At 39.7% G+C, this 24946-nt stretch overlaps 1 protein-coding gene across 2 annotated transcripts; it reads left to right on the top strand.

The window, feature by feature from the left end:
• The first annotated feature begins 481 nt into the window (after positions 1-481).
• On the top strand, positions 482-24584 carry LOC118737813 (mucin-5AC). Of its 2 annotated transcripts, XM_036468585.1 has the most exons (10): positions 482-551; positions 701-1349; positions 1547-1767; positions 1930-2624; positions 2687-2741; positions 14339-15308; positions 15390-16399; positions 16473-16614; positions 16710-16868; positions 23690-24584. In XM_036468585.1, the coding sequence occupies exons 2-10, from the start codon at positions 1134-1136 to the stop codon at positions 23903-23905; spliced, it is 3684 nt and encodes a 1227-aa protein (XP_036324478.1). In that variant the 5' UTR covers positions 482-551; positions 701-1133; the 3' UTR covers positions 23906-24584. The 2 variants fall into 2 exon arrangements, with proteins under 2 accessions (XP_036324478.1, XP_036324477.1); XM_036468584.1 differs by having other exon boundaries at positions 491-1349.
• The last annotated feature ends 362 nt before the right edge of the window (positions 24585-24946 follow it).

The following is a 24946-nucleotide window of genomic DNA, read 5'->3' as shown; positions in this document are numbered from 1 at the left end:
AAACAGACGGACGAAAATTTATATCTGGCCAAGGACTTTTACCTCAGCGGCATTCTCCAAACCCTTTGAACTTTTATACTAATGCTCATTTTAATTTACGTCAAAAGTGCTCTAACATTTTTGTTTCCTACTGTTGGGGCAGGGGCGGATCCAGCGGGGGGTTTGGGGGTTAAACTACGTGTCAGTCAGTGGAGGACCCACGGGGGATGTTTTAATACATAGACGCCATATTATACATACATATGCGCCATATTAAAACACACCCCGTGCGTCCGCCACTGGCTGACACGTAGTTTAACACCCAAAAGCCCCCCGCTTACGACACCGTTGTGAATCCCCCATGTGTTAACTGCAGTTTCATAATTTTCTATGTTGTCAGCATTTTCTATGTTTTTTATCGGGAGCCCCTACGACTCCATTTGTTCGTACTTTCTTACACAAAAACTTTCGATCTGGCACCTATATACAAGCTTTCAGCCGGCAACGCTAGAAACTGACGTTTAGCAATGCAAACATGGCGTCGTAAAATTGGTGAAGTATCGGTGATTCTAGTAAGTTTTTCGTGTTTTTGGATGTTTCAAAATTGTTCTGTGTGTGATCTAAATGTTTCTAATCATACATGAATCAATGTATAACAAAGATATGTCAAAAATTTGATTAGATTGGTTATGAAAATCTATTATATTTATTTGCAAATCAGGGGAAGTCTAGTTTGACAAGACGAAAAAGAAGAAAGCGAAAATTGGTATAAAATAAAGAGCACAAGAATAGTGTTTGACAGACAAAGCGACGACAAAAAAAAACAAAGACGACGGCATCGACGTCAACGTCGGCAGAATGAGCAGGTGTCGCTGGCAGTGACTGAGGACGTGGGCTACTGAAGAACTACTAAACTTTTCTCTTTGTAAACAAAAGCAGGAATGAGCATTTCATGGTTTTTCGTAACAATTGCGTAAATTAATTACTGCATATTTTGCATACCTCACGAGCTCAGAAAAAGCTTTCAAGCGCATAGAAATAGGAACAGACATTTTAATTAAAAGCTACGTACATATTTAAATAACTATTTGTGAGGCGAAACATTTAACGCTAAGAAAACCTCAATTCGCATGAGTTTTTACTAATTAAAACACATGCCCATGGCAACGAGTTCATCTGCGGCAGCTGCATCGGCGACAGCTGTCACTGCTCCATCGTCGTCCATTAGTACACTTAGCGGTAGCAGTAGTAGTGGAGGTAGTGGTGCACCATTAATTAATGCAAATGCAGCGCAATTTCGAGAAATACACAAGAACACTTGGCTTAAAAGACTGACTGCTGAAGGCAAAAAAATCACAGTGGGCCCTAAGGTGAGTAATTATACTCATGATATGTTAATTTAAATAATTACTACATACTTAGTTCTATTAAAACATTGCATAGAAAGTTTTTCACTGTTCTCTTGCAAATGTGCAGCAGGTAGGTACTTAAAACTTGATGAATGTACTAACATAAAATTTTTTCATATATGAAAATCGCATAGATTTAATAGTACTTTTTTTTACAGAAATCTGATCGCAGTTGGGTTGTTTTCTGTGTACACGATGATACCGACGCGCTTTTGGAGGGATACGCAGAGCCTCGCCAAGCTGCTTCCCATAATCCCGAATGGATTGTTTCGATGCAGGACACATTGCACATCTCACATGCGCTCATTCCCAATTCGCACGAATTCGAATTTGTCGTCACGCTTGCTAATGAAGTGATACGCTTCCATGCAATGTCATGGTATGATGCACATCTATTACTCAACTTGCGCGCGTAATGTAACGCATTACGTTTTATTTACAACTCACTGCACATTATATTACGCATTGTCTGGGACAATAGATTTACTTAGTATAGGAAACTTGTTTATAACTCAATAAAATTCATGTTTTCTTTTTACAGGGAAATTATGCAAGAATGGGTAGATACGCTGCGTTCCAAATTACGAGAGATGAAAATTCTGTCGCCACGTGAGAATCTCTATACAAAGCTACCTGAAATACGTGCGCCACTCTTACCAACTCGTGATCCAACATCACCATTGCCAGCACCCCCACCGGTGCCAGCTGCCATTGTGCCAGGAGTGGAACGCGTTGTGCCGCCAAGCTTGGCGCAAGATAATTCTACTAGCGAAAGACGAAATTCAAATACTGCAGCCACAACTTCAACAATAACACCATCAGTGACTACATCAGCAACATCCTCCCTAAGCAGTGATGTAAATAGAGTAAATGCCCCAAGCAATGCTGGGACGACTGTTGCAAATACAAGCACTGGCAGCAGTACCTCTACGACTAATGCGTCAGCAATTTCAACTCATACGACTGTATTACCAGCACTAACTTCCATGTCGAACACACTTACACAAAATCTGCTAAACATGCTCTCAGATCCTATAAGCGCCTATAGTGAACAAATAAATGAAGTTTCACACATGGATGATTCGAGCACTGTTGGCGATCCACAGGACTTGCATTACGACGACGAGTTTCAATCACTCATCTTGAGAAAACAACTGCAACAATATGATCCTGTAGGGCCAACAACAAGTACCGACAACAGTATTCGTGTGGATATTGGACAGCGTACTTCAGCTGGTATGCTCATTTTCATTATACTTTCAATATTACAAGAATAGTAAATAAATTTATTTTTCTAGAATCAATTAAGAACTGGGAATGTTTGATGCAGCCCGATTGTTCCTTGTCTACAAGGTAATGTACAAACAAACATCAATGAATAGAATTATGTAGTGCATAGGAAAAACAAATTTCGATGAAATCATTTACATAGGTAGGGTTTTTAGTTCTAGGGAGGCTTGCTTTTAATAGAGCAAGTAAAAAAACTATTTTCAATAAATATTATCACCACTACTATTCAATGTATACTCAGAGAGAATCTTCGAAGAAGCTACAAAAAACGAAGATGTGGGCATTAAAATTAACAGAACATACGTAAATAATATCCGATATGCAGACGATACAACACTAGTGACAAATAATCTACACGATCTTCAAAGAATTATTGACAAAGTAGAAAATTAAAGCAAATCTTTTGGGCTAAATATAAACATTGACAAAACAAAATTCATGATAGTAAATAAGAGCAATAAAGACTATTCTAATGCGAGACTTATAATAGATAATAAAAACATAGAAACGGTGGAAAAATATAAATACCTGGCTAAACGACGGATGGGACCATGATTGTGAAATAAAAAGCAGACTTGAACTAGCGAGACCCGCATTCATGAAAGTTAAGAAGCTACTGACAAATCGGGACGTGCCAATAAGGTTAAAGACGAGATTCCTTAAATGCTACGTATCGTCGACACTATTGTATGGATGTGAAGTTTGCACCCTGAGAGCTCCGAGTATAAACCGCCTGGAAGCATTCGAAATGTGGTGCTACAGGAAATTGCTAAGAATAAGTTGGACACTGTTTTAAACATGGCACAAACTACCAGAGGCATACGAAAAGATATTACAAAAAGAAAAGTCGCATATTTCGGGCATGTTATAAAAGGAAGCAAATACGATTTGTTACAACTTCTGATACAAGGCAAAATCGAAGGACGAAGAGGAATCGGTAGAAGAAAAATGACATGGCTCGATAAGAATGGACCGGCTGTAAGACAATTGGCGAATTAATAAATGCAGCTAGACACAGACAACAGTTCCAAGAAATAATAAATAACCTGACATGGCTAACATCCAGCATTGTATACACGGAAGAAGAAGAAGAATAAATATTTCAACTCGAAAAGTTAAAAAATTGTTTGAAGTCCAAAAAAATCTTTTTCGACGGAAAATTAAAAAAATGAACACTGCAGCGCCTTCGTCCTGGTCTGCAGGCTGTATCGGAGACACAGCCGCTAAATTTAAACGTAGAATACGTGGAGCACATCCAAGTCAAAAACGAAGGCACTCACTAAGGAAAAAATATCGATAACATAAGCGATAATAAAATCGATAATAATATCGATAACAAAATCGATAAAAATGCAGAAAACAAAATCGATAACAAAATCTATAAGAAATCGATTGCAAAATCTATTAAAATATCGATAACTAACTTGATAAAAAGTATCGTTTATTATATCGATAAGTTCCGAAAATATCAATAGCAAAATCAATAATATCGATAAAAGTTTCGATAACAAAATCGATAAAAAATAAAATCGATAAAAATCTGTTACTCAAAATCCGAAATACCTACAGACATACGCACACATACTTTTTGTCTCCTCTCATTTCTAGCGCAAGCACGTGTTTGACGAATGACGAAGTGATTTTGTATGGAAAATCATTTATGCCCATATATTTGAATAAAATACACATACTTAGAAAACTCAACCAATACTTCCCATATACTAAACGGGAGGAGAAAGCTTGAATTTTTGATTAGGGAAAACTAGAACAAAATCATTCTAGCGGTTTTCGAAAATTTTGGAAACAAAAAAAATTTGCAAATTTTTTCAACAATTTTTTCCCTTAAAATACTCAATATTTGTTGAATTTATATAAAATTTGTATACGATAATATTTCTACTGCTCGAAAAAACCTATATCCCGAAAAGGAAAGATATATCTGCAAATCATAAGTTGCTAGAGCACTTTCAAGGTTCAAAATTTACCCCGAAATAAGCCAATATTTACCGTTGTTTCTGCAGAAGACACCGTATTGGTTACTTACAGAAATGTATCTGTCGATAGGTTTGGAATTTTGTATTTGTATTTTGCAATCATAATCCAGCAGATCCACCAGTGATTGCAATGTCTAAAATCCGCAAGCCCAATAAAACCAACAATTAAAAAGCACAAATATATCTGTGGTCAAGCATTGCTTTATATCTGGTGAAATTTATAAGACAGTTTCACGTGAAATTTTTTAAATAATTTGTGAGTGTAAAACTTTTCGGGTGCTTACTTTAAAGCGGGATATTTACAAAAGGACCTAAGAAGCGAGCTAATACCAAGTTCTGGCCGACAACGAACACGAGTTTTGGTATTGTGGTCTGAAGGCTGTTCACACCGGTTGTCAGTGTTTTCGTTGACATTTCTTACATCCTTTAATTACCAATTTGCTACACAAAAACAAAACCAAAATATTTTTCCTTCATTTTCTTTTCATTAACAACCTTTTACTTTCATTCTTATTTTACTTTGGCCGACCAATTAACAATAAATCCGAAATGGCGTATTAAAGATGATAAAATGTGTCTTCCAATTCGATAAATAATCCAAAAAAATTAGAGCAGATGCCGATTGGAATCAGTGGAACGTGAATTTTCAAGTAGTTTTCATCGAAAACTGGTTTTCGTTTGACAGATTTTACATGGACGAAAATAGAAGATTTAGGTCGAAAACCAGTTTTAGCAACGGAAATATGTTTTCGATGTCGGTCACAACATGGTATAAATTATACTTAGGGACAAGTAAACACTAAATATGCGTGTCCTATCTGAAATAGTTCTAGCTACGAGGAACTGCGAGTTTAGTTTCTGATCTTTTTTTTATAGACGCACCTGAAAAATTTATTGAATTTTTATTGTAGAGCTGAAGGAAAATACTGATATGTACATAAAATTAATAATATGCAATATAAAAGTGAAATGGAAGAAGGTGTAGATATTAATAGCTCGGCTCTATTAATCACATTCAGCATTAACTTACAATCGCCATATACTTCGTTTATAGAAAACAAATACAGACCCGAATAAAAAATGTAATCCTTCGTTTTGTATACATTTATATATACAATGTATCTGGAAACGTTCTAACGATTACTCGACTACATAGTCGATTAACAAGGGCCACATCAGGTCGTCTGAGCATCACCTCCTAGAAGAAAGCCAAATTCTGGCGGTGAAAGAACACAACACCATGATATCGAGTAATTCCTCTGGGTGGTGCTGCAAACTCGACAGGTATCTTTCTCGGGTGAACTCAGCACTCATCATTTCTTCGCATGCCCCTCCAACCCGACCACGCTGATGCCGGAAGCACTGGTCAGCGCCGATCGACGGCACCCACTTGCCCGGCCTCAGGCTTGTCGAGCCAGAGGAGGAGACTTATGACTAAAAAAAGACAAGGAGAAAGTCAAAGATGAGGACAAAGGCAAGAATAATGGATATAGCCCCTAATCATGAGTTCCGAACGATTTTTTTTCATCCGCCCGCAGTGAATATACGGAAGCGAAAAGGGAAGGATTTCGGTCGAAAATGAAACTCGTAATAAAGCTGATAAAGATAAAGTTAAAGATTAAAGGATGTAGGTAATGATAAAGATTAGATTTGTTGATGTTGGTTACAGATAAGAATTGAGATTGGGTTAATAAGACTAAGATTATTTTTCAAATAATTATAGGTTAACAAAGCAGTTTATTATAATGAAGGTGTACAACTAAGTATATTGGAACCTTCTTCCTTTCTAAAATTTTTTTCTATGAAGTTTCACTTCTGCTCGAAGGGACTAAATGCGCTCATTTTTGTTTCTATATTGAAACTAAGATATATTTATGCATATAAATTCCCACAGCCTAAACAATCTCATTTACTATTATCTGATATTTCTCTTCCAATACTCGCAACATTTCCCACATTTTTTCATTCACGCCCGTTCCATCTTTTACCAGTTGAGCATTTATAAACATTTGCCTCAATGCTGAGAAACATTTCAGCTTTACCAATTTCAATTGCAGGCGTTGTGCCCAATTTTGCATACGCAAACGCTGTTCATATTTTGCTTGCATACGCTTTTTGCCTCTAACGTATTTACTACAAATGTGGCGATTCATTTTCTCCTTGCGCTTGCTAAGCTCGCTTTCGAAACGCTTTGCAATTATATCCTCGAAATCATTGTCACAAGCTTTTATACATTTGAAAAATTCCACATTTAACTCGAAATCCTTGAATATTATTTCAAATAGCTTCATTGGAAAAGTTGGTTGCTCCTCGACACTCAAATGCTGCAATGCTTTCTTTAACGCCTCGAGTAAATTTTTACATATTCCCTCCAGCACTTTCTCGTAATTGCAATTTTCCATTTCATATTTCTTGGCTATCTCGTGTAAGCGTATGTTTTCGATTTCCTTCTCGGTCAATTGCAAACGTAATTCGTCCAATTCGCGGCGTAGCAATAGATTCTCTGTTAGTTTTTCGTTTTCCTCACATTCCGTTGATAGCTCATCAAGTCGGTCGGCATCACCACCAGCTTGACTATAATTGATGTTTTTTTCTGCGTCTTGATTAGTCTGCTCATGTTCACAATTGTAATCACTATGAGCACTAACAATATTACCATCGCCATTCTCTTCAGTAGCATATTCGTACATGCACTGGTGAATGTGTCGGCGTTTTTGATTGCAGCGATGTAGATAGTATTGATTACCTTGCGCATGTGAAGAGTACGTGCGCATTGTTTGCGTTTGCTGCATATAATTGGCGCTTATGGAACTTTGTGCATCCAACTCGTGCAGGACGCGCTCCAAATCACGATTGCAGTTCTGTAAATTAGTGAATGGTTCACCCAAGGTACCTTGTTCCTTTAGCTGTAGCTGCATCAATGAGCATAGGCAATTTCTAGCCATTTTCTCCGCTTTGCTAGTCTTACTAAATATTTTCAGCCATTTCCGACAAAGCTCAATATCTTCAGTGCGGCTTTCTTTGAAGACGAGTTCTCGTAGCGTCTGCAACTGCTCCTTGTATAACTGGTCCAGTGTGTCAGAGTTGAGCTCGTACTCGTTACTCTCATTACTGCAGAGCGATCCTTCATACATCTTTTTTTGGTTTTGAATTGGAAAATCTCTTTTTTTTTATTCTTTTTTTCGGTGTTAATAAAATATATATTTATTTATGTATTTTATGAACGACAATCGTTCATTTTTGAGATAAAAGAAGTAAAAAATATTTCCTGAGCACAGTTTGGGGAAATCATATCGAGCCCTAACCGCCAAAAGGGCGTAAGCGACAAAAAGTGCATTTTTCAGTAGGCGTTTTTTTTATTAACACGGAAATTACTGTAGATACTAACGTGAAGGTCAATAAACAAGGTACGTTGGATGTTAGGTATATAATACTGGTGCATGATTCGAATCTTAAAGATTTTGACCCGTAGTTATAGTCAAAATAAGGGGACCCTAAAGCGCCACGGAGACGATCAAATATCTTCATCAACGCTTTAAGTGTATTAAAACAACAACTCGTTATTTCACCCTTTTCTCGATTTGTTGCCAAGATATTGCGAGACACATACTCAAAGGAGGTCCAAAGAAATTCCAGAACTGACGTCCCATATGTAACTTCAATAGTATTGATAACAATCTGGAGAGTCTACATTTATTTTTATTTTTTTCCAAAATTATTATAGCTATACCAAAGCTTGAGAAAATAACTGTGGTACTTTTTTAGCCGATTTCAAAAAAGGAGGAGGTTGTCAATACACATACATATTTGTCGGAATACATATTTTTTATGTATTTATGTTACCAGCAGGCAGAGTTGGGCAAAATTTATTCGAATGACGAATAACAAATGAATAAATTGTTTTTCTTGTTATTCGTAAATGATAAATAATTTTGGTTATTCAAAAAAAAAATTATTCGAATGACGGATAAATTATGTTATTCATTATTCGAATAATTATTATCTTCATTAATTATTCGAATAACGAATAAAATAATAATAAAATAAGTAATTTATGTATATAGATATGTACATATATTTATGTATAAAATGATAACCGTTTTCGTTGTTGTGATTTAACTCAAACCCCTAGATAGATTTAAATCAAATTTTCGGAGGTTATTCCATGCGCATTAAGTCCTATTAAAGGCTACTAGAAAACTCCTTTGTGGCGATGGAGCCGAGTTATTTATAAAAGCCGTATTTATGAACTTATTTCGTTCAAATTCAAAATGTGTTCTTCCTGCATGATGAAAAATACTTATGCGAAAAATGGACCCGCTAGGTGGCGCTACAGTTGAGTTATTTAGAAAATCCCTACTTATTGTACAATCAGGTTGCAATTCATAATGGTGCTGCAGTCGAAATCTCTAGAAACCCCATATGTCTGGACTCCTTTGTTTTTTATGTTTATATTATACGAATTTACGATGTCCCACGTCGTCATATACTCTAAATGCGACCTTGCATCTACCTCCGCTTGATGAAATTGCTCGGGCGGCCATTGCTGCAGCAGTAAGACTCAAGGAAACCAGCTCTTGGATATTTTAAAAGTGGCGAATCAGCAAGGAAAGTTTCGACCACATCCTTCCAATTCCTATATCAATGGCAAAATTTTACATCGAGGACGCACATCTGTGCTCTTCAGCATCCTTATAAGGACTTTTGTTGGCCTACATGACATAAGACTAGAGGTTGACGCATCGGACCAATGTTGTAGTTGCAAGATCATAGAAGAAGATTACGCACGCTTAGAAAAGATCTCACAAGTGGAGGTAAAGCTTATGACATTGAAAGGAATTTTTTCTTGCATATAGCATCAGGGCGCTATTTTTTTGGCAGAAATATGTGTGAGAATTTTTACTTTACCCATATTTGGTTTACAACGCTATTCTTGCATTGGCCAACGCAAAAAATCTTACCGGGGGCCGCGAAACCATAGGGAATGGGCTAGTATTCTTGATAAAATAGTAAACAAAATTCAGCTAATTTACAATCCTTGACAATAGAAATAAAAGTAAAAGGTGGCTCAATGTGTTAAAAATGAGTTTTTATTCATTATTTAAAATAACGAATAAATTATTCGCAAGCAATTTATTCACGAATAATTTATTCGTGAATAAGTTAGCTGTGAATAATTATATTACGGATAAAATTTTATTCGAATAATTATCTAAATAACAATTTATTCGAATAATGCCCAACTCTGCCAGCAGGTAACTTTAGACCACGTGAACATTTTTTTTATCGAAAAGGGTGGTTCCATAATAATTTGGTTTAGTTCCGGTCATTGGATCTGTGTGCAGTCCCATCTACTTCGTAAAACAACATACCTCTGAATTTGAGGTCAACATGAGTTTTGCCTACTTGCCAGTCATTGCTGAACGAAATATTCACCAAGTTTCTGGCGGAGTGTTACAACTGGTTACGGACCGAAGGATGCCCGGTTTGAGACTTCTCTAAGATGGTCACATTACTAGTTACTAGCGAGTGGCCTAGCACTCAGAGTAAAACAAGTTCGTTATATTTTCCAACATAATTTAGTCGGGACTTGGATTGCCGACCTACTCGTAGTTTTGAAGGGGTTGGCAACTCTTGCTTCTCTACCTATTTCCACAATGTAGTCCATGACTTCGAGGATTGCAGATAGCTTGGCTTGAAATACCTCCCCTTGAGAGAAGTGAAGATTGCCGCCGTTACTATCGATATAGAATCAAGATTCTGACGCTGCATGCATTTTAGAGCCATCAGTAAAGATTATACAATGTATAAGCACGGGGTATAAGCACAGTTTTGGGGTTAAGCCTGCCATTATTGCATCTTTAGCAAAGATAATGGTGGCGTACTAGCCTGTGGCATTGAATAGACATTTAAGTCCAAATCTTTGCCTCCTGCAATTTCCGCGTCACTCCACACTGTACACACATACCAGAACCCATTTCTTTTAAGCATACAGATACCCTTAAGCGCCTCCCCGCGGTAGTTTTAGCAGTGCATCCAGAGCGCCCATGTGTTTTAGTGAAGCTCTCGTACATCACTCTGCTATCGTTATTTGAAGTTTGATTGAGAGTCTGCTCCACCACACCACAGATGCGTAGCTGATTATGGGTGTTATCATAAAGCCGCAAATAGTCAAAATTTATCTAGATGAAAGTTTTACCAAAGACCTGTTTAGATTGTCAGAATGCTGTTAAAGCTTTGAAGGTCTTTTGCTCAACGTAAGACTTCATATAAGTTTACTATCTAGGAGCAAGTACACCTAAAAAATTCACTTCGAAAGAAATCTAATAGTGACTCCTTTAAAGGGTCGTCTAACTTCCTCTTTGTGGTGAAGAGTTCATCACTAGTTTTTGTGTGATTTGCGCTTTCTAGCAAACAACTGTTAGAGAATATTAGACATTAGAGCCGTTAAGTTTGAACAGCATTGCATCAATTACCAAGATCGATGAAGAGAGCACACCTCTCTGAGTACAGCGCCTATTAACTCCTCACATGACATATTAACCCCCTTGTGCCTGAATCTTAACGACCCTCTGCGCCAACATTGAATGAATGAAATTTATCAGCACAGAATCTACTCCATGCCTTAGAGCCTATTTGCACGTTCTATCGAAGGTGGCATTGTCAAAAGCACCCTCATAGTCTACAGAAATTCCCGAGGGGAAGTCTTAATTCTGGCAACTAGATTTTGCAGAGGCGTCTCACAAGACTTCCGCTTCTGATACGCATGTTGATGCAAAGGCTGAAGATGGGATGAAAGCGCATCACTACAAATGCGCCATTCAACCTATCTCTCCGGATATTTCAGCATGACAGACATCATGTTAATGAGCCTGAAGCTTTTATGAATAGTATAGTCGCCCCTATGATCGATAAGGATACGAGGCAACGTCTACTAGTCTCCAAGATTGTGGTACAAGTGCAAGCGTCCAATGAAAATATTTTTCAAGGTCACCACCAAAAACTCAGTATCCTCTTTGAGTACCATATGTAGGATATCATCCGTACCGGGCGATTTGAAGCTGTCAAAAGATTCAATAGCATATCTTCTAGCGTCTTTACTTGCCACCGTCCTGGCAACAAACCATTCTCTAAGCATACTAGAAGAGCAGCCGTCAATGCTCTGTAATCGAATTCTAGGTGGCGAAACAAGCGAGTTCTAAAGCTCCTCCCTAAAACACAGCCAGTAAAAATTCAATATACCTATGGTCCGAGAGTGAACCTTCACTTAGGACCCTCCATTTTAAAATTGACCACCTCGCCCGAGATGTGGACAGAGTTAGGTCAGTAACCTCAGAATGTTAAGCTCACAAAACAAGATATACTCGAAAAGTGGATTCCCCTTGTATTGCCATAGCTACTGCCCCAGATTTTATTCTGGGCGTTAGCAGCGCAACAACATTACCAGGCCAATACTTCGGCTTTGACAGTATTCCACAGTACCAGCCACCTACCGCGGAGGTTGTGACAATAGGTCCATTCTTTTCCAACCGAGCAACAAAAGAACACTCGCTTAAATGACGAAATACACGCTAAGCAACAACACAAACTCGGCTATTTATCCGAGTTCAGCCAAGTCGTTAAAAAATACGCAACCCGAAGAGTAGTGTTGTTAAGTGAAAAAACTGCTCTATTGTGAATTGTTAATGAGAAAGTGGAGAGGGAAATTTTTGTTTTCGTATATACATACATGATTTATATTTTAAATAAGTATATATATTACGCAAATACCTCGCATAATTACTAATTTCAATTGTTTTTTATGTCTAAATCCCGTTGAACTCATCACATGTTTCTTACCAGCTACCAAAGCAAAAGGAAATTTTCCCCGAGTTGAGCGTTCTTTTGTCGCTCGCTTACAAAAAAATGCAGCTAGTATAGACATGGAAAATACACACAGACAACAACAAGGCGTTTCCTCCCGTCCTTGCCGCTGAAGCTCATTCTTAAAGCTACCAACTCGTGACAACAGAATTGCTCAATTTGGTAGCTGTGAATTGGGAGGGCACTATAAGACTAGCCCTCGGGAGCAAAGCGGGCTCTCCTTAATTTTGCGAGAGAGTGCAAGGTGGCAAAGGTAAGGATTTATCTACAGGAACTGGGACAGGCTGGACTCCCAGTTCCCTCTAGTTCTGCTCCCCAGGGACGACATGCATAAAGTAGCGGTTTCCGAAAGAAAATATAAGGTTGAAACACACAGCAAGGCAACCTGGAAGACTTCTATTCAGGCAAACACATTAAGGTGGTACATAGGTGCCTCAAAAACTCCTGAGGTGATAGGATCAGGTGTTTATGGCCCTAGACTGAAACTTTCAGGGCTCCTGGAAACATTCCCCAGCATATTTCAAGCGGAAGTCTGTGCCATCAGTCTGTGTGCTTAACGTCCAATGGAAGTATTGAAGCAAGAGGATCCCGATTTTAAACGATAGCCAGGCGGCATTCGAGGTTCTCTTATCTTTCGAAATCAAATCCTCCGTGGTTCTGGAGTGTGTAGAGAGGCTTAAAGCTCTGGCTGAGAATAATACCCTCCAATTGCTTTGGGTACCAGGGAACGACCCCTATACGACCGAAACCCTTTCCTTCAATAGGTCCCAACACGATAAAGAAGCACTGATTGGCGTAATACCATGGGTCTTTGTCAATCCAAAAGCTTACTTGGAGAAACACTAACAGAATATTTCCACCAGAGGCGTAACTGTAGTTAAGAGCTCAAATAGGTTCCAAGAATTTCAACATGGGCTGAGCGACAAGGTTTCCTTCTTAGTTTTTGCTTTTCTCCTTTTGTTTTCTTGTACTTAGTAGGAGGTATTGCCCCCTTCAATTTGTAATCTCCTTGTTCTAATAGGCATTAACAGCAGTTAAGAATTGGTGGAGACGAACTATAAAGATCATTACAGATATTTTGACGGCTCACTGCAGGTTAAGAGGCCACATGTATAACTTAGGAATTTGGTCTAGTGACCTATGTATTATGTCGCTTCTGTGACGCTGCCAAGGAGACTCCATTACACCTCTTTCGGGAGTGTGAGGCCATCGCACGTAGAAGAGAGAGGAGCATAGGGCATTTATGGCCAAGGGAGGACCACATACACTCTACACCCCGGGATCATTTCTTAAATTGCTAGAGACTTTGGGGCTAGGTGAGGTACTGTGATAAGCTGAGGGCACATAGACCTACTGGTTGCAGTATTTTATTCAACTATTTATTTAGGTCTCGGTCTGACCGAGTTACCTGACTCCATTTAAGCCGAATACCTGTCGAGTTCCAGATGGGCGACTTTAAGAAGGTTATGAAGTTTACACGACAGTCGGGTGTACGTAACCGGAGCGACCTTATCTGTCACTGCAGTAACACTCCCTACTGCAGGAGATGTGTTGATCTCCGTAATAGCAGCTATAACTTCTACCAAAGAGTAAACTGTTGTTGTTTTTCCGCAAATTTTTTTTATTAGAAACGGTCTCAAGCTTAATAACATTTTGTTGAATATATTTGTTATAAGGCCATAAATAACAAAAAAAAAAAGCAGATTGGTAAAAAATTAATAAATAAGTAAAAGCTTAGTACTTTTCATTATTTATTTATTTATTTATTATTTGAGTCATTTATGATTGTTTTCTTTTCCGAAGGCTTCAAACGTCTCGTTCCTTATCCGCCGGCGCTGCAGATTCGTCACGAAAACATACCGCAAAATCATCAGGAACTCATAATGTTTCTACCACCTCTAGTAATGATAATATTACAGCACTAGAGATTAGCACAGATCCTCAAGTTGAACCATGGCAAAATACTTCATTTTCGTCAACTAATAATGATTCAATTGAGCAGCTAGACTTAGATAAAATGAACATCACCATCATACAGGTATCGACCAACGATAACGATTCGAATGAACTTGCAAAACCGAACGAAACGAAAACCAGTGCGAAAATGTCCAGTAAACGAGTGACAGGAGAAATTTTCAAGTTCCCTGAAACGACACAGCCTGAGTACAAAAGTAATGTACAAATTATTCCGTCCACTAAAGCAAATAGTAGTACAATTCAAGTAGTTGGCACTACAACTATTAATGCTACAACCACTACCACAACAACCCAATATGCGACACCAGCAAAAAAGAATATCCAGGGCATTACTGCATCAACAACAGGTACAACCGCGGAGGAGCTTAAGATAACAACAGTACATGTAACTGGAAATACGCCAGCAGTAACGGCAAGTGACAATACTGTGTCCTTATATGGCACTTGCTACACAACAGAGTCGAATGCATCTCATTCACAGGCAGCTGTTGTTGGAGGTACACCAAAAATGATGAAAAAAATCATATTGTCGGCCAATACCTCTGGTATAACAAATATAACAGTGAATAATACTAGTGTGTTGACAAAATCGGAAAATCGCGCCACAGCTGAAGATGCAACAATCAAACACAATATAGGTTCGGTGCATTATGAAAAGGTTTTTCTATCGACTAGCGTTCCGCCGACACAGGAAATGGCAACAAACGCTACAGTCGTAAGCACAGCGATGTGTACAACGTCGATACTCTCCCCTACTGTGATTAGTGATCTGCCGGCTCACACACGTACAGTTGAGGTAAATATACTTACCCTTTTATGTATGTAGGTACATATAACATATGTATATAATGAAAATTATTGCATGTCTTCACTTCAGGTCTTGCCCAATTCAGTTGGAAACCCATTGAACGATGGCCCTTCCAAGCCTTCTTCCCCTAAACCGGTAGCCGATGGACAAAAGCAAAACAAATACACAACATCAACGCATACAGTTAGCCCTTCAACTACTACTAGCGAGGAAATGCCATCGCTGCCGCCAAAAAGTCGACACAAAACAATCCAGTCTCCTCTAATGACGCGAGCTCATCCGCCTAACGGCAGTCCGGCATCAGATAGGCGTCGCATAGCAACACCTACAAATATACTGACTCGTACAGTCACGTCCTCACCACCACCGCCGTCACATCTAATTGTTGCAGCTACGACGCAGCACAACGCTCCTACTATCACCACGAACACAACATCTATGGCGCATCCCTTGCCAACTCGTAGTCACCTACTAACGCGCGGTCTTACAGAAGCTGTGATAACGACTCGACCGAGTCGCAGAGATTTTCATTTACTTAAAACTGTTGTAGGAAAAGGCAAGTCTGCAGCTGGGAGTGGTAATAAAAGTAACTTGACAGCGACATTTAATAACAATGGCGACAGCACATCAGCAGCAACCGCCAGTGGCAGCTCAAATGTGCCACAATCCGGTCGTAATCGTAATTGTGATTTGCTGGAACAACGTCGACGTAGCTCTTCCACTTCGGATGCACGCACAGGCGTGGCACGTGGCGCCAATAACAATGAACTTCCTGGTGGGCGTAATATAGCGCTACGATTTCAACAGCCGCCCCAACCATTTCGCAGCGTAGAGAATGGGATAATAAATGGTGGTGGTGGAGGCGGCTGTGGACCTGGTAGCAACGTGGGTATATCGTCTCCGATGCCTCCACACAGCGGTGCTACTAATTCACCAGCGAATAAACGCATGACATTGCGCGAACACCAAGTCATGCAACTACGACGTGAAATTATGCACCCGGGCGGTGTGCGACTGCAGCTGCGTCGAAAAGACTGCGTTGGTTCCATTGCTTGGGTAGATGCATTTGGTGCTGTATGGTAGGTAGAAGAAACCTGAAGCGCTTTGCAAGAAAAAATTTTCAAATAGTTACATATATAATTTGAAATTCAGGGTAGCAGGTTGGAAGCAAAAGGAACATCCGGTGCTCTATAATGCATTACATGTTGGGGATCAACTTCTCTCTATAGCCGGTACAGCGGTAACTACTGCGAGTGAGGCAAATAAAATTATTCGCAACACTAACACGCTTTTCGTAAGTTTTGTTTTGCTTTATGTGCATTTTTACATGCAGATATAATATTCGAATTATTTTAACATAATTGAATTTTATGCATTTTGCATTGGTAGGTCGAGGTGCTCGTACGTCGTATACCATTCGGTCGCGGCTACGCTATACGACGAGAACGTGAGGGTCAGTGTTTGGGTCTAATACGGGATGGTAATTCAGCGACCATTGTCGATGTAGTGCCAAATAGCTTAGCTGCACGGCACGGACTGCCGCCTAAGGTGAGTACAAAATTCGTTTGGTTGCTTTTTGGACTGGTACCTTTGTATACATATTATTGAGTAAATTAAAAGAATAACAAATATCTAAACACCTTATTTATTTATTATACATCGTGGTGCAAAGCTCAATAACACTACTGAAATTAATATTAAGACGCCACAAAAAAAGATCAGAAATAATTAACCAGAAATTCGTCATTAAATATAGCAAAAGCGTTTTTAAAATCGCTGCTAATTTGTTATTCCATAAAATGCATACTCTGCTTCTTATTTTTATGCTAGTCCGTTGTTAAATACAAATTTGGCTTATACAATGTGACCAACCGTACTTCTTTCGGAAGTACAGTACTTCTTTTTGAGCCGTTGTACTTCGTACTTCGAAGTACAGTCAAATGTACTTCTTTGCAATATTTTGTACTACCTTTTAAGTTGAGTTTTCTTTAACTGATTCGAAAATTTCTAAAAGGTTAGTCATCTCAGTTAAAAAGGGTACTCGTAAATCAACACATATGTAAACTATCCGCCCTATTCCCACAACACTGACAACACTCAGCGGCTGACTATTGCCTTTACTACTGCGCCTAATACTATGCCGCAAATTTTTTTTTAAATCTCGTATGGTGACAGTTGTCAGTGTTGTTGTTATGACCTACTGAGTACGCGACAACGGCGAAACAACCTCAATGTTTATACATATTGTGTTTTAGGCGCAATAATTGTGACAATAGTCATACGATGAATTTTGTCAGTGTTGTGGGAATCGGGCGGTATGTCTGTCAATCAATTCACATCTGTAGCTGACAAATTTTATTGTAAGTGACTGTTCAATCAATAAAAATGTGTTTAAAGGCCGGACATCATAGAACTTTCGCGTTGACTTTGGCGTTGGTTTGACAGAACGCACGTTAAAAGTATGCTTGCTACAATGAACGCTTGGCACCGAATGCCTTGGCCACTAAATTAACATACTAACGACATGAAAAAAGTATTTTTGGATTGTTCCTCCCTTCCCAGTCTCGTATGGCCTAATTTTTGGAAAATAAAGTAAAGAGATTTATGATAAGAGATTTTCAAACAAATTTTTAATTTATGAAGAATTCTTTATTTTGTATGCTACTTGGCTTTCTCATGGAAATTTAATTTAAATTCTTATAACTCCAGTCTACATATATATCGCGAACTTTCTTCAAAGGTGTACTAATTCAATATTTACCTTATCTTGTCAATTTAACTGAATTAAGTTTTTCAATTAGTATTTTCGACAGTAACTTTCTTAAACCGCTTTAATTGAACACCAGCATTGTAATGTTTAAAATATTCCTCAAATATTCCCGGTAGCAAACTTTCCTAAACCTCTTTATTTTGATACCCATATTGCAATATTTAATTTATCTTATTAATTAAAACAAACAAAATTTTCAAACAGGTGGCAACGTCCCCCAAAAAAAATTTTCGGCTCTGAGCCTTTTGAAACCTCTTTATTTTGACAGGCATATTGAAATATTTAATATATCTATCAACTCCTGTATAATTTTATCTACCGTTTCAGCGATCAGTAGCACATTTAGGAGAAAATAATTATATGTGCATAAGGAGTTATTCGGCTTCCGATTGCTGCAGTGCCATAAATTCTCAACGAAAAAGTACACTAAGAACTGGGTTTTAAAAACTTAAATATTTAGAAGCTATTTTAATACCAAAAACCGATTTATTATTATTTTTTATATATCACGGCCCATAATATCAGTAAAGTGTGGCAAGTTTCGTTGCTGGTCTATCATATATTCCAGCATTTGTCTTCAACTTGCCTGTCGGGGCCTACCCTCACAGAAATTACTCTATCTTTCGGCCTACAGTTTCTGTGGCCATTAGGATCGACGATATAGACGACCTCTCCCTCAGCAATCGGCTTCACGTTCTCGAACCACTTAGTACTTCGCGTTATCACGGGTATGTACTAACGTAACCAGTGCCTCCAGAATAGGTAGGCCATTTGTTGGGCATATTTCCAGTCTTTTCTCAATCGTTTTGGTCCTACAGCCCATTCCATTAAAGGTTTCATACCACTAGATCTACCTAATGATCGAGCGGGATGTACATATGTAGGTGTAAACGGACGTGAATTTAGCACGGACTCCACCTCCATTAAAGCACCGCGCAGTAATTCGTCAGAAAGGCGTGATGGCTGCAGTATCCTGAATGGTGTGTATTTTACAGAGCGCACGAGCCGGTCCCAGGCGCCACCCATATACGGCTAGGCGGGCGGTATGAACTTCTACTGCATAGAGGATGTGGTGAAGGCACTTACTAACCTCTCCTTATCCATTTCTTCGAAGGCGGTAGTAAGCTCTCGCCGAGTGCCTTTAAAATTAGAAGCGTAGCCACTCCAGAACTCATGAGCTGTGCCTCGCCTAGCCATGCCATTTCGAACATCGAGGACGCACGAATTCGTAGACAGCGAATAAGCTACTTGAACAGCCCTTGTTGTGAGACAAGTGAAACGCACTCCGTGCCGTTTCTCAGTACTTCTGCGTACTACTACCAGCAGGGGGCCGAAATAATATACTCCCACGTAGGAAAAGGGGCAGACGAAGGTAGTCATTCGGGACGGGGGGCAAGCAGCTCATCTTTGGCGGGCGCGGAGTAGCTGCATTTGCCTCGCATCTTGTTAACAACTGTTCGCAGTCATGGGATGTAGAATTTCGTTCACCACAGTGCCCGCGCTACCCTGAAAGTACTTGGATATGGTGGTCAAGAATGAGCAGTCGGGTTATTTTGTGGGTTTCCGACAGTATAACCGGGTTCTGATACCCTTTCAGTTTAACTATACTATCGAGTCAAAGGATGGAGTCCTCATCAAGGTAAGGCGAAAGTTCGTAGATGCAGCTCCTTCGACCTACTGGGTTTCCTTTCGAAAGTAGGGCAATTTCGTCGGCAAAGTCATCAGCCTAGGCTTCTCTCCACATCATTCTTTCGGCGCGTTTAAGATAACCTTTTTCGACTCGTTGACGAAGCGGTGGACTACAACAGTGCTTCCAGTCCCGGGCACTTGTTAACACTATGGCTATTATCAGCAAAAGCCGCGACCATCGCGACAAACGTTCGTGTATTGACAAAAAAACCCTGATGTGGCTCTGCGGTACCGTGGTGCCCTACGTACCGGGCTCTAAGCTCTTCGTTGGTGGTCTGTGTCGTTCGGCCAATACATACGTTAACGTTGCAAGAACTGCCCTCCTCAAAATCATCAGCTTTGATTAGATATGTCAAGTAAAGTATGCCATTTTGTAGCGTCATCGGCAACGTTGCCAGCTGAAGCAATCCATCGGCACTCCTTGGAGTCCGATAACTCCAATACCTCGCTAACTCTGAATGCGACGAACTGGGAATAGCGTCTATGATCACAGTGGATCCACGCCAAAACAGTGCGGGAATCGGTCCAGTACGTTTGACGTCGGATATCCAGCGAATGTGAGGCGAGTACAGTTCCAGCTAATCTAGCGCCCAGTGCCGCAGCCTGTAGCTCGAGTCGAGCAGCGAAGAGCATTTTCGACGGCGCCACCTTTGCTTTGCTACTCACTAACACACAGTCGACGACTCCGTTGATGGTGTGACAAAGGTAGCACGCTGCAGAATAGGCATTGCATATCTTTAAAATATCATTGGGGTATTCGTAACGACTCTACTTACGACAGCAGCCTCACCCATCTCTGCCAGCTGAGATAGTGTTCATCGGAGATGTAGTCGTCCTAGCCACATCCGGAGCGCCATATCTCCTGGAACAATATTTTTGCGTATTAACGTAGAAACTAAGCAGTCCTAAGGGGTCGAAAATACTCGTGACGATACTTAACACTTCCCTCTTGGTGGGACCACAGCAGTTAAGCAGCAGACTCTTGTTTTTGTGATGCTGAGCGAGGCGAAATGTGAAGTAGTCTTTCTTGATTAGCCCCCATAGATCTAAAACATTTTCAGCAGTTATGTCTTGATCAGAACTCAAGCTTACCTCGCAGTTTATATTGTTGACCTTGAGAGCGCGCAACACAGTTTTGGAGTTCGAACGCCAGTTACTAAAGTGAAGGCCACCCTGGCTGTGAATGAAACTGACGGCACTGATGAGTCGAGTGGCCTCCTCCACTGTGTCTACGCTGTCAGGCATATCATCAACGTAATGGTTATCGACAATACTAATAATAATAGCTCGCCCCGAAAGTCATCACAGTCATCGCAAAAATTTCGGGTTTAACAGCTCCCGGCTCAAACCATACAAAACGCTGATAATCCTGGTCCTGTGACCTTATCCTGACCTGCGGAAGTTGGTCTGCTCCTTTTAGGAGCATGGAGATAAGAGACACGCCTTTTGTTTCAGCAGCGGCGTACCAAATAATTCGAACCTTTTGCGGTTTGTTCGGATTGCGCACCAGAAATATTGGCAAGTACCAACACCCCTATTCCAACACCGCCTCAGCTACTAGGGGTTTTGTGTAACCTTTGGCCACATAATTAGCAATTTTGGTCGACAAATTCGCGGCGAGTTCAGGTTCGTGCTTAAAGTTTGGACTGCAGACATTGAGCTCTCCATAAAGCAAGTGGTAGGCTATCCGGCAGCGTAGCGCTGGTTCGTTTCCAAATAAGTCCGGTTTCAAAGCGGCCATCCACGCATTTAGTAGTTGATCTCAGTTGCTCATTTGAATGCTCGTCATCTTTGGATATCAGGCTGGTGGACTTTCGGTGGACTTCTATGTTGTCTAAGCATACATATTCCTAGACAATCTGCAGCAACTCAGCGTTGGCGGCAGTATCACAGTCGCAAGCATGAAATGCGTGATACCCTGAAGCTCTTTGTTGCTTACCGGTAACTCCTTTCAGAGTCCACCCCAAACGTGTATTTTCAGCTACAGGTTCGTTATCCTTTCCGTCAGGGGATCGTAGACTTAGGTCCAACCATATGCATATTTATTCTGCATATTTATAGTTCAAGAGCTTTCACGGTATGTACATCTTTCAACACCAAACGTCTTCTAGCATTGTCTCCAGAGATTTCTAACTCCAAGACTTAGGAGTCATCTTCATACCGGTGCGTATTGGCTGTCCATTTCAGGCATACAGGTTGCGAGGTGCTCTTCAATTGTACTTTTTCTTGTAGCTCAGCATCCATAAGCGTGAGCGAAGAACCATCATCGAAGAAGGAATATGTGTTAAGCTTATTATTGTTACTGTAAAGCGTTACAGGCACCACCCGAAATAGGATTGATTCCGCCTCACAGCTATGGGCGTTGTACGCAGAGTTAGCAATTGGTGAGATAACCGTCTCAGCGCGTTGATTATGAAGGAGAGGATGATGGATTAAGGCGTAACCATCTGTACCGCACACGGCAGTAGATGCGCACTGAATGCGATGGTGCACCTTTAGGCAGCGACGACATATAGAACTCATAAATTCGGTACATTTCTCGAGCTCCACCTCTGGATTGTTCAGGTGGCATAGCATGATTGAGGCTTTCATCGTTGCGCAAACATTTTGTACCTCCAAGGCGAGATCGATTAGAGCTTCAAGTCTGTTTTCTTTTACGGCTCGTTTTTCCCGTATGCGGATCAGAAGCACCGCAATGATAAGTTATGGGCGACCAAATTTCATTTTAAGTACCTCGAGTATATGCGGTACACAGGAATAATGCAGCAGCAGATTCCTTGTCGCATTCCGTGCTGCTCCTTCCAGGCCCTGGCGCAGTGCAGTAGGTTTTCTCCATCAGAAAATTCGCACATTTCCGTTGTTGTGTTGGTAGGTGGCCAAAAAAGGGGCCGTTGTTTAGGGGCTTGGTAAGGCAGCAATGATCCTGTGGTTGCGTCGAAGGATGTTCTCCCTTAGTTTGAGTCCTTGCGTGTAGTCGGGTAGTAACTTTGGGAGTTACGTTGCGTTGGTTCTTGGAGCAGTTTGGAAGGCCCGGTACGTACGTCGGTTGCAGTCGGATGACACTCAGGCGATGCTTTTGTTGACATCATAGGGGGCAAGGTAGGCCCGGTTGCATCAAGCCATTTTTGCACCGCGTCCAGTTCTTGCAATTTAGAACATTCGTCCTCAGTCTCCACTTCATACAGGAGCTTCTTGCGCCTATTAAGTAGCTCCTCCTTTTGACGATTAGTTCTGCTTCAGTACGGCGTCGTCGAGCTCTAGCCGACTTATCGCTTACAAGTCGACGAGCTGATGTGCCGATTTGCTGTGGTAGTACCCGCATGAGGCATGCAAGTAGCTCCCTGCTTGGCTACAGAGTTAGCTGTGCGTTCTAACTCGTTATTCGGCTTTGGGTCGCAAGCATTGCTGGAGGCACCTTTGCTTATTCCAGCTCCTATCCTACCGAATGAGGTGCCCGAGCAGTCTGCACAGTGCCAGTCCACGTGCTCAATGAAAGCAGTGACGTCAACGCAACGAGAATGAAACCATTGATCACAATCATCGCAGCAAACCATTTGTGAATCAACTGCGTCGGAGAAGATTTTGCAGTTGTGGCTTTCCGATAGCTGAGCAGGACTGCTTGTTTTTTTTTATAGGTTCTCTAAACAAAATGTGTTTCTTATTAAAAACGGTTGCTTTTTAAAGTTCGTCTATTAAACCCGCATTTTTTGCTATCGTCTAATAATTATTTTAAGAAAAAATATAATAGCGGAAGCCCTTCGGCAGGTAACGGCAAACCTAGCGCATATATGTACGACATATTTCTGCCACGAAAAAGCTGCTCATCAAAGCTACATATTTGCTTAGTATTACTAGTATTAGTATGATTTGATTTTATTGTCCATAACTGTATATTTTACATATTTTCTAGGCACAATCTTGTGATGGTACAACACTTACATTTTGGGTACTTACGGAAATCAATGGACGTCCTTTGAATTTGTACTTCAAAGAAAATGAGATACGTGATCGCCTTAACTCGGTGGGTCGTGATATTTCCATACTGGTGCAACCTTCTGACTTAATAACAAAATTGAAAAAGCAATTAAAATCGTTACGTGGCTACAAGGACTATCTGGTACAATAAGGCAATACAGCATCGTGAGTATAGGCAGCACACCAGATTCGCTCAAAACATTCCATTAACCAAAAAGAGTTAGAATATTTAGCAAAAAAAAATTTAGGAAATTCAAAGTTAAGACAAAATAACAAAACCATTTTGTTTGCTACAAAAGTCGGTTGTAACAATTTTGAACGCGAAAAAATTTACTATTTGGACTTAAATATTTTTCCTGCACATACACACATAAGTAAGTATTCAAAGTTTAATATACATATTTATTAGTATATTCAACACCATAGGTACCCTCATTTAACTTCAAAAGTAACTAGAGTAAGAAAAGAAAAGTCGGTTTGCAGAAATATAGTGAAGCAATCATATACTGGAATTGTATGCCGTTCATTATCATAAGTGAAAGTTGAAAAAAATAATAACCACACACACACACATTTATAAGAATAAACATTCCATTTACACGACAATTTTATGCAAATTATTGAGGCGAGTCAGTTTAGCCATTAACTAGATATAAAAAGTGATAGTGGGAAATGTTCATATATCTACTATAACTACATGCATACGTACACTTATACATAGGTATTTTTGTAACTTCATAATCTCTTAAAAATCAAATGCATACTAACTAGATCTGAATTTATGTATAAGAAATTTTTGAAACACTTAACTATGATTAAATGAAAAAAAAGTATAGGCATACTTAAATGTATGTACATACATTCCGATACATAAAAGAGGCATTTAAGGCAGCAAAAACATCACATGCAGAAGACTATTCGTTATTTTCATTTACTTTATGTACATACATATAGTATATTGGTTAAGAAAACATACTTAAGTCTTTTAAGGTAATTTAGAATTTGAATACCCATTAAAAAAATCTAAAATTGTCATGCAATATTATAGTGCCTGTAGTTTTAGTTAATCGCATATGGAAAACGTGATAATTCTTTTTTGTACATGTAATCTCTTAAAATTATCATAACCACTTAACTTTTTTTACACATTTTGTGTATGTTATTTTGTTTGAATCGCAATAAAAAATATACT

This window comes from Rhagoletis pomonella, unplaced genomic scaffold, assembly GCF_013731165.1.
Source record: "Rhagoletis pomonella isolate Grant_MI unplaced genomic scaffold, Rhpom_1.0 Rhpom_scaffold_00004, whole genome shotgun sequence".
NCBI lineage: Eukaryota > Metazoa > Arthropoda > Insecta > Diptera > Tephritidae > Rhagoletis > Rhagoletis pomonella.
Note: the sequence above shows the minus strand (reverse complement) of the source record. Positions and strands in the feature narration are given on the sequence as shown.

Excerpts from the sequence above, each read along its gene's own strand:
- LOC118737813 (XM_036468585.1), top strand. The coding sequence starts at position 1,134 with ATGCCCATGGCAACGAGTTCATCTGCGGCAGCTGCATCGGCGACAGCT. Across the intron at positions 1,350-1,546 it reads AAATCACAGTGGGCCCTAAG|AAATCTGATCGCAGTTGGGT; the intron begins GTGAGTAATTAT and ends TTTTTTTTACAG. Across the intron at positions 15,309-15,389 it reads CTCACACACGTACAGTTGAG|GTCTTGCCCAATTCAGTTGG; the intron begins GTAAATATACTT and ends TCTTCACTTCAG.